This window comes from Chelonus insularis, unplaced genomic scaffold (assembly GCF_013357705.1).
Source record: "Chelonus insularis isolate UGA/USDA-ARS -01 unplaced genomic scaffold, ASM1335770v1 contig_117_pilon, whole genome shotgun sequence".
NCBI classification, from domain to species: domain Eukaryota; kingdom Metazoa; phylum Arthropoda; class Insecta; order Hymenoptera; family Braconidae; genus Chelonus; species Chelonus insularis.
The window spans coordinates 406,523-420,616 of record NW_023276358.1 but is presented as its reverse complement, the minus strand read 5'-3'; the positions used below and the strand labels follow the sequence as shown (position 1 = coordinate 420,616).

Sequence of the window (14,094 nt, the reverse complement as noted above, 5' to 3'; positions counted from 1 at the left end):
TACAAGAAATCTCAAATAAAATACTCATCAGACAATTATCATAATACTCCATTGTTAAAGTCATATTTGCTATTTATAAATTAAATTGTTTAATCAATTTTTCATTATAAATCAATCTTCTGCATTATTTAAATTTACAGTGACTTCAATTGATTTATTAAAGTCATTCATAATAAAATCTTTTATTCATGATTTATTAGCTATCTTTAAAATAGAAATATTGATACTGTACTCTGGTTTTTTTCAAAGAAAGACAACCAAACAATTATTTCTACTTTTTCTGCAATATTGCCATAAATAAACACTATTAGATGATGATAATCATCAAACAATTATTTTGTTCACAATTAAATTCATTTTGCGTTTTTCTAGCTATTGTTATATAATTTAATACTATTACTTTATGGCATATATTAATAAAGACTAGATCTTTGAATGTACATCCTGACATGTAAACATACAGCTGAAATTATTGACTTTTTTTTTTAACTTTCCATTTCTTGAGACCAATTCATGAATAAATATTAAAACCAAACATTAATTTTATTGTGGTTGTATTGTTTGGAGAACATTAATTAACAAGGTCGAATTTTTGTACAGGTCGTCGATGTGACAGTGGACCTATGGCCTTGTCATTTACACAACTATTATATCGTGCGACGCATAAATAAGTGACAAAATATTTCGTCAGTCTATATATATATATATATTATATATATTAATTTTTTATCAAACAATAAATGTAGATATTAGAAAAAAAGTGATAAACTTAGTTGATAATAACTTCAATTAAATAGTTACTTCGAGTGTTATATAAAAATTTCTTAGAATTATTTTATTTACAATACGTAAAAATGACAATAATTATATTTTATATGTTAAGATTAGTTTATAAACAATTATACATAAATGCAATTAATCATAGAAGGTATAAATTAAAAAAAATAATTATTATACCGTTTTTAATGATAAATGACATCATTTAATAATTAATTGTATCTTTGTTCTATTAAAAATAATTGCATTGGAGAAGATCTATGAAATCCTATTCGAATGACGAAAGGTATTCTTTATGATAATGTCACCATGTGAGTCACACAACTCGGAATGCACTCTGGAATGTCTCGTGTAATCTCGGGAAGTCCCGGAAGCTTTTAACTGAAGATTAAACGATTACGTACTTTTTTTTTGCCACTTAATTTTATTGTAATCATTTAATAAATGAATCATTGAAAAAAAAAAAAGTTTTTTAAAAAATTTTATTCCTGAATCAGGTCTGAGAATATTGCACGAGATGGTCAGACCTCTCTCCTGCGAATCTTCTCTACCTTCTTATTACGATCGGAATACCGATCGAATACCTCGAGCAAATTCCTCGAGCAGTTCGGTACTACATCGTTCGAGTAAAGAAGAACGCAGGGGGACGAGAAAAGGCGGTTTAAGTGTGCGGGGTCGGGGTCTCAACATCAGGCAATAGCTTCAGCCTCGGTCGACGCCGTCACGGTCGCTACGATGACTATTGGTGATGACAGACTTGCCAGTTGAACAAGAAGAGGCTCCAAAGAACCCCCACACAATTTTTCGCAGCTTTCAGCAAAATTCGATAAACACACCAATCATAAATACACATTCGATCATCACTAGCTGCTGCATTCCATATTGAAGTCCACTGCGTGCATCATATTCCGTAGCAAAAATTCATCTGCTCACTGTTGAACAAAAAAATTATAGTTAGAAATTATTGTATCACTATCAAGGTATCAATTTAATTATTAATTATTAAATGAATTAACGTATGAAATGGTGCATGCTACGTGACTATTTTCATAACAATAATTTGAATAATTAGTTTGATATTAAGTTGCTAATCATTCAGCACCATCAATACTAAGCATATTATTTGTTGACAGGATTAGTCTTGTGAAGTGATGATATTTGTTGAAATTGGAATAGATTCTATTGAGAATAAAGAGAAAAACGGAAAGAAAAAGAAGAACGTGTGACATCCCGCCTACAACTAAACGACAGTGAGTCAACGACAAGCTGATTCAAACAACAAAGCATACCTGAGAATTACAGCAGTGGAGTGATAGTTGAAGGTGAAATAAATATACGACCAAGTAAAGTGGTAAAGGAAGAAGAAGGAGACAAAAGAAAAAAACACAGGGAGACGAAGAAGAAGAAGAAGAAGTAGAAGAGGAAGTGGAAAACGGATACCTCGACGGCAAATATACTCACTACAGTCGATTACGAGCCAGAACACGTTCCGCACGATTTCGTTTGCCAGCGCAACCGCGACTGTTCGTTCATGACTGTGTTATCAATATCAATTGTTATTGGCCATTAATTTAACTATAAATGAAGTTTTACTTAAAATTGCCAATCGCTGAAAATTAAAATTTAATTATTGCAAAAAACATATTGCTTTCTACTATTTTAACAAGAAGACACTGAAAGTTATACTTTCAAATAGTTTTAAATTATTCAAAAAAGTTGTCAATAGACTTTCTAATTAATTATTGTGATTAATTTAACTTAAATAGTTCAATTATACAGCATAGATTTGAATTTGGAAATATTGTGATAAATTTGAATGTAGTATTTAAGACAACATTCAAAAGTATTTAATAGAATACCTCAAGAATTGATTGATTTATTTTGAAAGGTTCAGTGAATTGGAAATAAAATGTATATTTTTATATATTAATTGATGCTATAATGAATGCTTGCGAATAAAATTGCGAAAGTAAATTAATGGTGAATCGGTGTGGATGACCTTCTATAATAACCCGGCATCGATTGAAAGCGACTGCGATACACGTGGTCGCAATCCGCAAAGATATCAAATGGAAATGTTATCAAGAATTTTCCTCTGGATTATCTTCATCAATTTGAAAGTTGTTTTAGGTAAGGAAAAGTTTATTTATACTCTTTAATTACTTCTATTACTCAGACTAAAATTTAGTGACAATCAATATTTTATTTATTATTTTTTTTTTTTTTTAAATTTATTTCATTATTTATTTTCATTAAATTAACCAACTGATTAATTGATATCTATTTGTTTACTCAGTAGCAGTATTCAGACCATAATTCAACAGCTGTTGTTCCCAGAGAAATATTAAAATTCACAAAGAATACAAAAATATGCATGTTTCACTTATCAAAACATTTGCGCACTCTTAAAGATAATGATATTATATGTGTTTTTAATCATTATTACTAATGTTCATAGGAAAAAAATTATTTATCATAAGAATACCTATTTTAAAAGAATTATACTAGAACAACGAGATCTCTATAAATATTCATTAAATTAAAATACATAGGAAATTTTAGAGAATTTTATTTTGAAAGAATTTTTAATATTAATAATAAAAAATATTTGTTTAATTGCATTATTGAGTAAACAATGAAGATAAATTATTTTTTCAATAAAAGCTTCATCAAAACATAAATAAAATTTCTTTATTCACATTGTGAGTATTAAATCTTTTCTTTTTGTACAAAAAAGCTTGTTATTTCAAAACATAAAAAAATAAGTTATAAATAAGGTTCATTAAAAATTTTAATGATATTTTACAAAGTTGATGCTTGTTCAAGATTAAAATTAATTATTACTGAACTCCAGTTATAAAAAAGCATAGTTTTTAATTTTATTTGTCTTTCAAACAGTAGTTAAATGATTAAATAAAATAGCGAAGAACAAATAATATTTTATTGACTGAATATAAGTTTATGAAAAAAAATGAATAATTTTATCTCTTCATTTTTTTTCAATGTCAACCAACAATCAACATTATTTGCATCATTACTATGTTACTTCATCTAAAACTACTAATTTATTATTTACGTAATACAGGATATATGCTTGTGCATTCTTAAAGACTCACAGAATTCTAAAATCGATTCATAGGAGACAGGAAAAAATATTATGCAATCCAACACAAAAATGACATTGAACTTTTATTGCTAAAAATGAATTTAAGTTCATTTCTTTGTTTTGCTTTAAGAAATCAATGAAAATAAATAATGATGAAAATCGACAAAAAAATTTCACATAAATATGGATACTAAACGACTCTCTCAAGTTCACTTTCATTTAGAACATGTCGATAGAATATAAATGCAGTAAATGACATTGACATCGCTATTAATTACAAGTACATACTAAATAGTTAAAAGAAAGTACCGGAAGAACAAGGGACCGTGACCTAGAGATTAAAAATATAACGATAATATAATTAAACAAAATTACTCACTCAGTGCATTGTCCGCAACATGAGATATTTAACATTGGAATGTTGTAATACTTGTATGAAGAATTCTCGAATGATCCTTGATTCATGGCCCATATAAGACGTGCTCAGGGCGCAATCCTGAGTGACAGAACTGGTTCCAAGGATCATTAAGCCCACTGCAATGCAAGGAATTTGGCAAAATATCACACAACCATTCTTACATATACTTTGATAAACCATTTATTTTTATTCAAAATTTTAGATAACAAATTTTACTTGTCTACCAATTAATATAAATTCTGAATAATATCAATGATAATGAAAAAATTCAAGTTATTATATCATTAAAAAATTTGAATGAATTGTATCAATAGGTCATATAACTGGTAGAAAGCATCTAGTATCAAATGTAGGCACAGTAGCATCAACTCAATGCACGACACGATGGTCTACGTGATTGCTAGCCAATTTCCTGTCAATACCCGATGCATATATATTTTATTTAATTAATTAATTGATAAAAAAGAATAAAATATCATGACTGACAGTATTGAACGGTTGTATAATTTTTTAATTCATTACTGATTGATTTTTAATTTTTCTTTTATTTTCAGGAATTCCTACGACTGAAGGCCCTCTGAATGTGCCTACTAATTTATACTCAAATACCATAGAAAATACTGATTCAACATCACCATCATCAACAATCTCTAATATTGATGAGCATTTATCTAGAACTACGATTCCGAGTGATAATGCCACGAATTCAGTAATTTTTGTTAATACTCCTCAAAATACCGAGACAGTTTTAGGATCATCTGTTCTATTGGAATGCAGAACTGCGCATCCTGTAGTAGATTGTCAGTGGTCCTGGCAACCATTGCCGCCAGTTAATTTGCCCTTGCCGGACATTAACCCTCAGTTAAATTCCAATGAAACAACTGCAGAAATTGCTACTGTCTCGCCGGCAACTATGGCTCAAGCATTACCATTGAAACCTTTTCCAGCTTTTGGAAATAATAGCAATGACTGTTCTGTAAGATTCACACAGACTAATTATAAACAAATTGGATATTGGACTTGTGCAGCAAGAACTTCACATAATGATTCATTTACAAGTACTAGTCCTGCAATGTTAAATATTGCTAATGATAAACCAGGTTTGAACTCTTCATAAGATATAACTTTTTTAAAATTCTGATGAAATTTAATCATCATATTTTTTAAAAAAGAATTTGATAATTTTTTTCAATCATATTAAATTACTGAATATTATCTTTAGAACCAACGATAACTTTTCTGAAGACTGATGAAACCCAAGAAGCAGCACTAGAGTCATCAAGCGAAATAATTTGCAAAACAGAAACTCCAGTGAAAGAATGTCAATGGTCATGGCGATTGTTTAATCAGACTGAAGTATGGAATATAGAAAAGAGAAAATTTCCGGCATTCGGGGATAACAATACTGATTGTAGCATTAAATTTAAAAATGTTTTACGTCAACATGAAGGATTATGGACGTGTGGAGTACGAACGGATCTAAACAGCAGCTTCATCCAAGCAAAACCCGTATGGTTTTTCGTGTCAGAAGGTACGTCCCTCAAATAATTGGCGTTTCACAACATAGCTATTTATGGAATTCGCTCATAAATTCCAGTGGAATTCATACAGCTTTCGCAAGGTATCAAGACAGCCGCGGGGGAACCTGCCTTACTCAAATGCCTGGTAAACAAACCGGTCGTACAATGTGAGTGGACTTGGAAACCCCTTAACTCCAGTAAAGAGCCCATAATTGAGAAAAATTTTGTACCAAATGACAATAACAAGCATGATTGTTCGAGAAGGTTGGAAAATGTCGTATATGAAGAAGAAGGGATATGGACTTGCAGAGTAAGATTGACTCACTCTGGTCGAGTTCATGAAGCTGCTCCAGCAACTTTAACTCTTTTACCTTCAGGTGAATACCTCTCAAATTATTGGCATTCTTTTAACGTATTACGTTTACTGTTAATAAATTCTGCTTTTGTTTTGTGAATTATAATTAATTACACTAATTTAATCGTGATTTTTTTTTTTTTATGAAGCAAAAATTAGTTTCGTGGAAATACCAGAAAATAAATCTGTAGTGATAGCTTCTCCTGAGGCGTTAGCGTGTACAACAAACAATAGAATAGAAAAATGCTCTTGGCTGTGGCATTCATTAGATGACACAAAGGTTGTTGTGAAATATGAATTTCCTGGTACGGGAAATTTAGGAAGAAACTGTACTCTCTATTTTCCACAAATTCGCTTTGAAGATCAAGGATATTGGGCTTGCCAAGTGTCTATACCCTCAACTAACGTAATACATACTTCGGCATTTGCAAAAGTTATTGTTTATAATCAAGGTAAGTTTTGAAGTGACAAAATAAGTTGAATAAATATGTACTTGAAAAACAAACTTATCTATTCAAATTCAACATCACAGAAGCAAACTAATATATTCTTTTCTTTTTGGTTTAAGAAAAAATCGAGTTTTCGGAATTATTACAAAATATACAAATATATTCAGGTGAGAGCGTTTTCTTAAGGTGCATTACGTCATCAGCAGTCGAACAATGTCGATGGTCATTGACACCAGTCAACTCAAATATAACAGTAGTAATTAGCCAATTTACACCTGATGGTAGTGCAGGTCGCAATTGTAGTGCTCGATTAAGTCATGCCCTAGCCGAACAGGAAGGTCTATGGACGTGTAGTGTGAAAGCTTATGGTGCAGAAACCTACATAAATGCACCACCAACTAAACTTAGCCTACTAGAACCAGGTATACTTAATAGTTGAACGATGTTTCATTATTATGATGCAGAACCATTAAATTTACTCTAATTCAATCAGAAAATTATAAAGAGGTGGTGGAAACTATTTTTCCTTCTATCATTTGTTGTAGAAATAACAACAAATTCTTGCATTTACATGTTTCTAATTTATTTAAATACAAATGAGGTGTTGAAGCTAATTATTGCAAGATAAAATTACTTTTTGCTTTCTACTTCAAACTAAAATTTCTGTAAATGTTCTTAACTAATAAAATATTCATGACTTTGAACAATCAGTTCATGGGTTAAAAATAGACAAATAATTAATTTTAATATTTAAAACATATTAAATGTGATTAATTAAATGGCATTTATCAAAGCTGATTAGTTGTATTATTTAATTGCTCATTAGCCACTAATCGATAATACTCGATAATTCTTTTATAAATGTTATTATGCATGATAGCATTTTCATTTGGAGCATTTTTTCATTTAATCATTTGCACTCATTCTATTTCATGTCACAATATTTTTTTGATTAAAAATTAATTTAAATTAAATTAGTTGATGTTTCTATCGTGATTTTTATATATTATAATATACGACGGAGAGGCTAAGAATTAGATTTAAAAATGTACAAATCTGACAAGACAAGAATGTTTCGAATGTTGTTTTATAATAATTTTTAAATAGCACGTAATGATTAATTTTGAGTTTATTTACCGATTGTATATCTTGAATATTTATTTTTACTATTCATATTTAAGATGATTGGAATATTGTCATAGAAAATAAATATGATTTCAAACAAATCACAACTCTACAGTTTTTTTAATGTTTAATTTAAGTAATGTCATCTTATAAAATTTTATATCTTATTATAAATATTGAATAAAAATGAAGAAAATTGAAAAACCTGTGGAGATTTATCAAATATATCAACCATTATTTTGGTGTTGTTTAGCAAATAGAAATATTCACAAAAAGTAGTAATTTGTGCTCAAAAATTATTGTAGAGTGCACTGAAATTCACGCTTAACTTTTATTCAAAGCACTTGCACATGTGAGTCATTCATCATAAAGAATCAGAAGAATTACATAGAAGTTCAACGGTAAGAATTATTCAATAGTTTATAAAAAAAAAAATATTTTAGATAAGTAGTCAGATAAAAAAAAAAAACAGAACACTTTATAAATTTAATGATGTAATTTTAGAACCAGTAGTAGTTACAATATTTGGAAATCTCAATGAAAAAATTAGCATGGGTTGTCGAATAAATCCTTTACCATTGGACACTAAATGTCGATGGTTTCATAAAACCAATCAAAAAAGAACGATGAACGATACTATAAAATTAAGGTGATTTTTTACAATAAAAATTTTATGTTATACTTATGTAAAATAATTAGAAATTTAATGTTAGACCAAAAAGTATAATTATGAATGCACCTAAATAATTAAATAGACAAAATGTGCAATTGAATTATACGTCTGGAATTTGTACACTGCAGTTCAAACCAAATATGAATGATTTGGGTTTATGGATTTGCCAATTTGTTCTTGAAATAAATGGCAGCTCTTATCAACTAGGGAATGGTACTGTGAATCTTTTTATTCGTTCAAAAGGTACGTTGAAATTGTTCTATACTTAACATATCAGTTAAAGTTAATATTTCTTTTGTTATTAGACGATGAAAAACTGGGTTGGATTGTTGGAGCAGTAACAACTCTAATATTATTTCTCATGATATTAGTGGTAGTCTTGGTAGTGTGTAAAACTAAATTTTTTACAAGCAAATCATCGAGAATATTTGAAACAGCTCCTATAAAAACGACCGTATCAAATAACCGTAATAAAAATACTAATAATAGTTCACGAACGGTAGAATCGCGATTATCGGACGGATCTTCATTGCATTCAATATCAGGAATTTCGAGCAATGATGCATATAGAAATTCGGAATTTTATGGAAACATGGATCGAGGTCGTAATCAAACATCATCAGTTTATGAACGATTCAATGTATCATAATAATAAACCATTTGTATAAAATTATAATACTTTTACTTTACCTTTTTTTATTTGAGAGCATCCAACTGGTTTTGAATTTTTTCTAGATTTTCAAATAAATCAGATAAACTCGATTTATCCATCTCGACAGTTAATTTTTCTTTTTCTTTCCCCGTCATTGCTAATTGTAATAAAACATTCATTTTATTATCAAAAGATGCTGATGAAGACGCGGCTTGGATATTAAAACTCCAATTGATGTTTTCAACCTTAGAATAATATTATTCAAAGATTTTTTTAACAAGAATTTAATTATAAAAAATAAATAAAAACTTGAGATATACCTGATTTGGAAAAATGGATTTTTGACGTAGAGTATCAATAATTCGTTTTCCATGAGTAATCCAAGCATTGACAAATACTGAAATACTTTCTTCTGATAAGGGAAATAATTCTTTCATAGTATTTTCCATCACTGCAGGCTTTACAACGCTAAATGCTGCTTGCGAGTATATTAATATTATTATATCAATTAATAAATTTAACGTTTCTTTCTCTAAACTGAGGGAAGTTATTAGTTTTTCTTCCTCATCTTCGCTAAATATTTTTCCATCATTATTTACAAACAATTCTTGACAAATATGATTGACTAGTAAACGAAATTTACCGATATCAAGTTTAGAAATCACCTCTAATCCTTGATGAAATCTAAAATAAATTTTTTATTGTACTACCATAAAATTATGATAATTATACTATAACAACAAACCTTGGAGTTATTTTAATCCACGATGTCATAATTATTTATATTAAATGAATAATAATAAAATTTAAATTATTAGAAATGTAATGATAATAAGGTTAGACCAGCTGTGTTTTCATCGAATTAATTTTATTTCAAAATGTATCCTCCAGGTACCGCTCCATTTGCTGGTCTCTATTTTTAATGATACACATTCTCGGAAGAGATCACCACACACACGGTGACTCGCATATCGCATAAAAAAGAATTATAACCTTACTTTTCATTTACAATTCTTATAATTGTTTGACGGGAAGTTTTCGCAAACAAAGAATTAATTTAATATTGATTGCTTAAAACATTACTCTAAAAATGCCGGAAAGCACGAAAGCTGAAAGCAGTGCGCCTAAAGAGGTTAAAAATAATAAAGAGGAAGAGAAAAATGATCTTGTGAGTTACTTCTTTATTAATTTATTGTGTTCATTTTTTTTCGTCATCTTTTGACTTACTCATTTTTTAATTTAAAGATGACATTTGAAATATTCGAAAAATAAGTAGATTTATAAAGTCTTTTCAATTAAATTATTAACTTTTTTTTAGTCTGAAGAAGATAAGCAACTTCAAGAAGAATTAGAGCTTCTAGTTGAACGTCTTCAAGATTCTGATCGTCGTCTTCATTTTCCAGCACTCGAACAACTTCGAGCACATATTCGTGCTTCAACTACATCAATGACAAGCGTTCCTAAACCTCTAAAGTTCATGCGTCCACATTATGAAACAATGAAAGCTATTTATCAAAAACTTGATGATACTGAATCAAGAGAATTATGCTCTGATATTATTTCAGTCTTAGCAATGACCATGGGAGAAGGTAGAGAATGTCTTAAATTCCGATTAAGCGGTTCTTCTTTACCTCTTAGTGAATGGGGTCATGAATACGTGAGACATTTATCTGGAGAGTTAGCTGCAGAATGGGACGAAGTTAGTACTGGAGAAGATGCAGCATCAAATACTGAGAAATTAATAGAATTAGTTCATGAAATAATTCCTTATAATATGGCTCATAATGCTGAAACTGAAGCCTGTGATTTATTAATGGAAATCGAGAGACTTGATTTATTGCAACGGTTTGTTGATGAGAGTGCTTATCAAAGAGTCTGCTTATATCTCACATCTTGTGTCCCTTATGTTGCTGATCCAGAGAATAGTACACTTTTGAAAGCTGCTTGGAAATTGTATAGAAAGTTTCGACAATATCCTCAAGCTTTACGGCTTGCTATGCAACTTAATGATTTGAATCTTGTTGGATACATTTTCTTAAGCTGCACAGATTTGTAAGTAGTCATTGAATTATTTTTTTTTGTAAGTATGTTAGTAAATAAATAAATTGTCAACTTGCCATTCAATATTTTTCAGGTCAATTCAAAAACAATTAGCATATATGCTAGGTCGTCAACAAATTTTCTTAGAACTTCCCGAATCTATAATGGAGTATGATGATTTAATTGAAATTATGTCGAATTCCCATTTAAATAATCATTTCTTAAACTTGGCTCGAGAATTAGATATAATGGAGCCAAAAACTCCAGAAGACGTTTACAAACTGCATTTAGAAAATTCTCGACCTCCTTTTGGTGGTGGTCAAGTAGATTCAGCACGTCAAAATCTTGCTGCAAGTTTTGTAAATGGATTTGTTAATGCAGCATTTGGCCAGGATAAGCTTTTAATTGATGATGGAAATAAATGGTTATTTAAAAATAAAGAGCATGGCATGTTAAGTGCAACCGCATCTTTAGGTCTTGTGCTATTATGGGATGTTGATGGAGGATTAACTCCGATAGATAAGTATCTTTATTCCTCTGAAGATTACATCAAATCTGGAGCATTATTAGCTTGTGGAATTGTTAACTGTGGAGTAAGAAATGAATGTGATCCAGCATTAGCTCTTTTATCAGACTACGTACTTCACAGCAGTAACACATTGAGAATCGGAGCAATTGTTGGTTTAGGATTGGCATACGCAGGTTCTAATCGTGAAGCAGTACTCAGTCTTTTAACTCCAGTTCTTACAGACCCTAAATCCAATTGGGAAGTTGTTGGAACAGCTGGTTTAGCTTTGGGAATGGTTGCAGTTGGTTCTTGTAATATTTATGTAACAACAGCAATTATGCATTGTCTCATGGAAAAAACAGAAGCAGATTTAAAAGATACTTATGCAAGATTTTTACCTTTGGGTCTTGCTCTGTGCTTTTTGGGCAAACAAGAAGCAGCTGAAGCCATCATAGCAGCATTAGAAATTATTCCTGAACCTTTTAAATCAATGTCAACCACTTTAGTAGAAGTATGTGCTTATGCAGGAACTGGTAATGTCTTGAAGATTCAGCATTTACTTCATATTTGCTCTGAACATTATGAACCATCGAATGAAAAAGATGACAAGTCTGATCGAAATCACAAAGAGAAGGATAAAAAAGATAAAGAGGATAAAGAAAAGAAAGATGATAAAGAGAAAGACAAAGATTCAAAAGAAAAGGATAAGGAAAAGGACAAGACAAAAGAGAAAGATTTAAGTTCTAGACAAGCAATAGCTGTTTTGGGAATTGCTTTAATTGCAATGGGTGAAGAAATTGGGTCAGAAATGGCCTATAGAACTTTTGGGCATTTATTACGCTATTGTGAACCCGTTATTCGGAGATCAGTACCTTTGGCTTTGGGTCTCATATCCGTCTCCAATCCAAAACTCAATATCATTGATACTTTGTCCAAGTTCTCTCACGATAGTGACCCAGAAGTGGCTCATAATGCTATCTTTGCTATGGGTCTAGTCGGTGCAGGAACTAATAACGCTCGTCTAGCTGCTATGCTTCGGCAGCTTGCTCAGTATCATGCTAAAGATCCTAACAATCTCTTCATGGTTCGAATTGCACAGGGTCTTACTCATCTTGGAAAAGGAACTCTTACATTATGTCCTTATCACAGTGACAGACAATTGTTAAGTCCTGTAGCTTTGGCTGGACTTTTAGCAACTATTATCGGATTTCTTGATGTCAAAAACAGTAAGTATTAAATAGTCAAAAAGGAAATATTTTTTTAATCGATTGAAATAAATAAATACATTTTACTTTTAGTTATTCTTGGAAGATCCCACTATCTTTTATACACTTTGGCAGCAGCCATGCAACCTAGAATGCTCGTTACTTTTGATGAAGAATTGAACCCGCTTCCAGTACCAGTTAGAGTTGGAATTGCAGTGGATGTTGTTGGTCAAGCTGGAAAGCCTAAAACAATTACTGGCTTCCAAACACATACAACTCCAGTATTGTTAGCTTATGGAGAAAGAGCTGAACTTGCAACTGAAGAATATATTCCCTTAACTCCAATTATGGAAGGCTTTGTTATCTTAAGAAAAAATCCAGAATTTGTTCCTTAGTTACTTCAAACTAAGGATTAATAATATTAAAATAATAATGATAACTTAAGATATATTAAAAAAAAATTCATGGAAAAGTTTTTCTTATAATTTTATAATTTTCTTCATATTTGGCCCTTGTCATCGACATCTAACTATTTTCATTACGCAGTTAAAGTCAATACACATATTTTTACCATAATATGATGATTTATTAGAAAATAAAACCAAAATATTGATATAAAATGTTTCTTAATTCGTAAAATAGTATTTTTATAATTAATTGACATGAATAGAATAGTTTCTTTTAGTTAAAATAAAATAAAATGATAGAAATTACGGAAGCTACGCCAACATCTAGCTGAACAACGTAGTCATACGGACCTTTCAGCAGGTCAATGGGGTTGTTTATACGGACAGTTCGTTCATAACCGTCTTCGCTTCGTGATGTATTTTATGTATGTTACTGCACATGACCATGCTGACAGACGACTCATCATGTTGCTCTGCGTTCGTCTGCCCTTTTTCATTGATAAGAACATCAAATCAAAGACAAATTGTGAAAATTTGTTTAGAGAGTAACGAAACATGTGTTCCTTTAGAGACAGAAGATTCCTTTTAATCTTTCTTTAACATCTGCAAGCCACTCATAATTTTCTTCCAAGTGTACTTAGTTAAAAAAAGTTTGTCAATAATAATTTCTTGCTAGTTAGAACAGAGAAAAGTACACTTCAGATGTTTGTTATTAGGCTGGCTTACCTGCACAAGCGCACAATACAAATTGGTCTTGTAAAAAGAATAACGCACGGGATCCAATTGAGTCAACGTAAAAACTAAGTTTTTTAATTTTCAATATTTCATTAAAAAAGTCAATAAGGCATCGTCAAGCTTG

At 30.3% G+C, this 14,094-nt stretch overlaps 3 protein-coding genes across 5 annotated transcripts; 2 read left to right on the top strand and 1 right to left on the bottom strand.

The window, feature by feature from the left end:
• Positions 1-820: 820 nt before the first annotated feature.
• On the bottom strand, positions 821-9,932 carry Vlet (Valette). Of its 3 annotated transcripts, XR_004690102.1 has the most exons (5): positions 9,821-9,932; positions 9,396-9,759; positions 9,114-9,320; positions 4,263-4,417; positions 1,573-1,709 (listed from the first exon to the last, which is right to left on the bottom strand). XR_004690102.1 is itself a non-coding variant. In XM_035079782.1 (4 exons), the coding sequence occupies exons 1-3, from the start codon at positions 9,847-9,849 to the stop codon at positions 9,120-9,122; spliced, it is 594 nt and encodes a 197-aa protein (XP_034935673.1). In that variant the 5' UTR covers positions 9,850-9,932; the 3' UTR covers positions 821-1,709; positions 9,114-9,119. The 3 variants fall into 3 exon arrangements, 2 of the variants coding, with proteins under 2 accessions (XP_034935673.1, XP_034935679.1); XM_035079782.1 differs by lacking the exon at positions 4,263-4,417 and having other exon boundaries at positions 821-1,709; XM_035079788.1 differs by lacking the exons at positions 1,573-1,709; positions 4,263-4,417 and adding an exon at positions 8,521-8,863.
• LOC118064883 (uncharacterized) lies at positions 1,630-9,087 on the top strand. Its single transcript, XM_035079799.1, has 10 exons — positions 1,630-1,757; positions 1,911-2,907; positions 4,856-5,401; positions 5,524-5,832; positions 5,899-6,198; positions 6,326-6,628; positions 6,745-7,047; positions 8,255-8,399; positions 8,506-8,666; positions 8,729-9,087. Exons 2-10 carry the CDS (start codon positions 2,772-2,774, stop codon positions 9,070-9,072), a joined length of 2,547 nt encoding a protein of 848 aa, XP_034935690.1. The 5' UTR covers positions 1,630-1,757; positions 1,911-2,771; the 3' UTR covers positions 9,073-9,087.
• An 81-nt stretch (positions 9,933-10,013) lies between the features above and the next one.
• Positions 10,014-13,300, top strand: Rpn1 (regulatory particle non-ATPase 1). Its single transcript, XM_035079765.1, has 4 exons — positions 10,014-10,243; positions 10,394-11,127; positions 11,210-12,849; positions 12,922-13,300. The coding sequence occupies exons 1-4, from the start codon at positions 10,166-10,168 to the stop codon at positions 13,221-13,223; spliced, it is 2,754 nt and encodes a 917-aa protein (XP_034935656.1). The 5' UTR covers positions 10,014-10,165; the 3' UTR covers positions 13,224-13,300.
• Positions 13,301-14,094: the final 794 nt, after the last annotated feature.

Bases quoted from the DNA above. Each gene is read 5' to 3' on its own strand.
- Vlet (XM_035079782.1), bottom strand. From the start codon at position 9,849: ATGACATCGTGGATTAAAATAACTCCAAG. The intron at 9,760-9,820 runs GTTTGTTGTTAT...AATTTATTTTAG, and splicing joins TGGATTAAAATAACTCCAAG to ATTTCATCAAGGATTAGAGG. The intron at 9,321-9,395 runs GTATATCTCAAG...TATTATTCTAAG, and splicing joins AATCCATTTTTCCAAATCAG to GTTGAAAACATCAATTGGAG.
- Rpn1 (XM_035079765.1), top strand. From the start codon at position 10,166: ATGCCGGAAAGCACGAAAGCTGAAAGCAGTGCGCCTAAAGAGGTTAAA. The intron at 10,244-10,393 runs GTGAGTTACTTC...ACTTTTTTTTAG, and splicing joins AGGAAGAGAAAAATGATCTT to TCTGAAGAAGATAAGCAACT. The intron at 11,128-11,209 runs GTAAGTAGTCAT...AATATTTTTCAG, and splicing joins TTCTTAAGCTGCACAGATTT to GTCAATTCAAAAACAATTAG.
- LOC118064883 (XM_035079799.1), top strand. From the start codon at position 2,772: ATGACCTTCTATAATAACCCGGCATCGATTGAAAGCGACTGCGATACA. The intron at 5,833-5,898 runs GTACGTCCCTCA...CATAAATTCCAG, and splicing joins ATGGTTTTTCGTGTCAGAAG to TGGAATTCATACAGCTTTCG. The intron at 8,667-8,728 runs GTACGTTGAAAT...TTTTGTTATTAG, and splicing joins TCTTTTTATTCGTTCAAAAG to ACGATGAAAAACTGGGTTGG.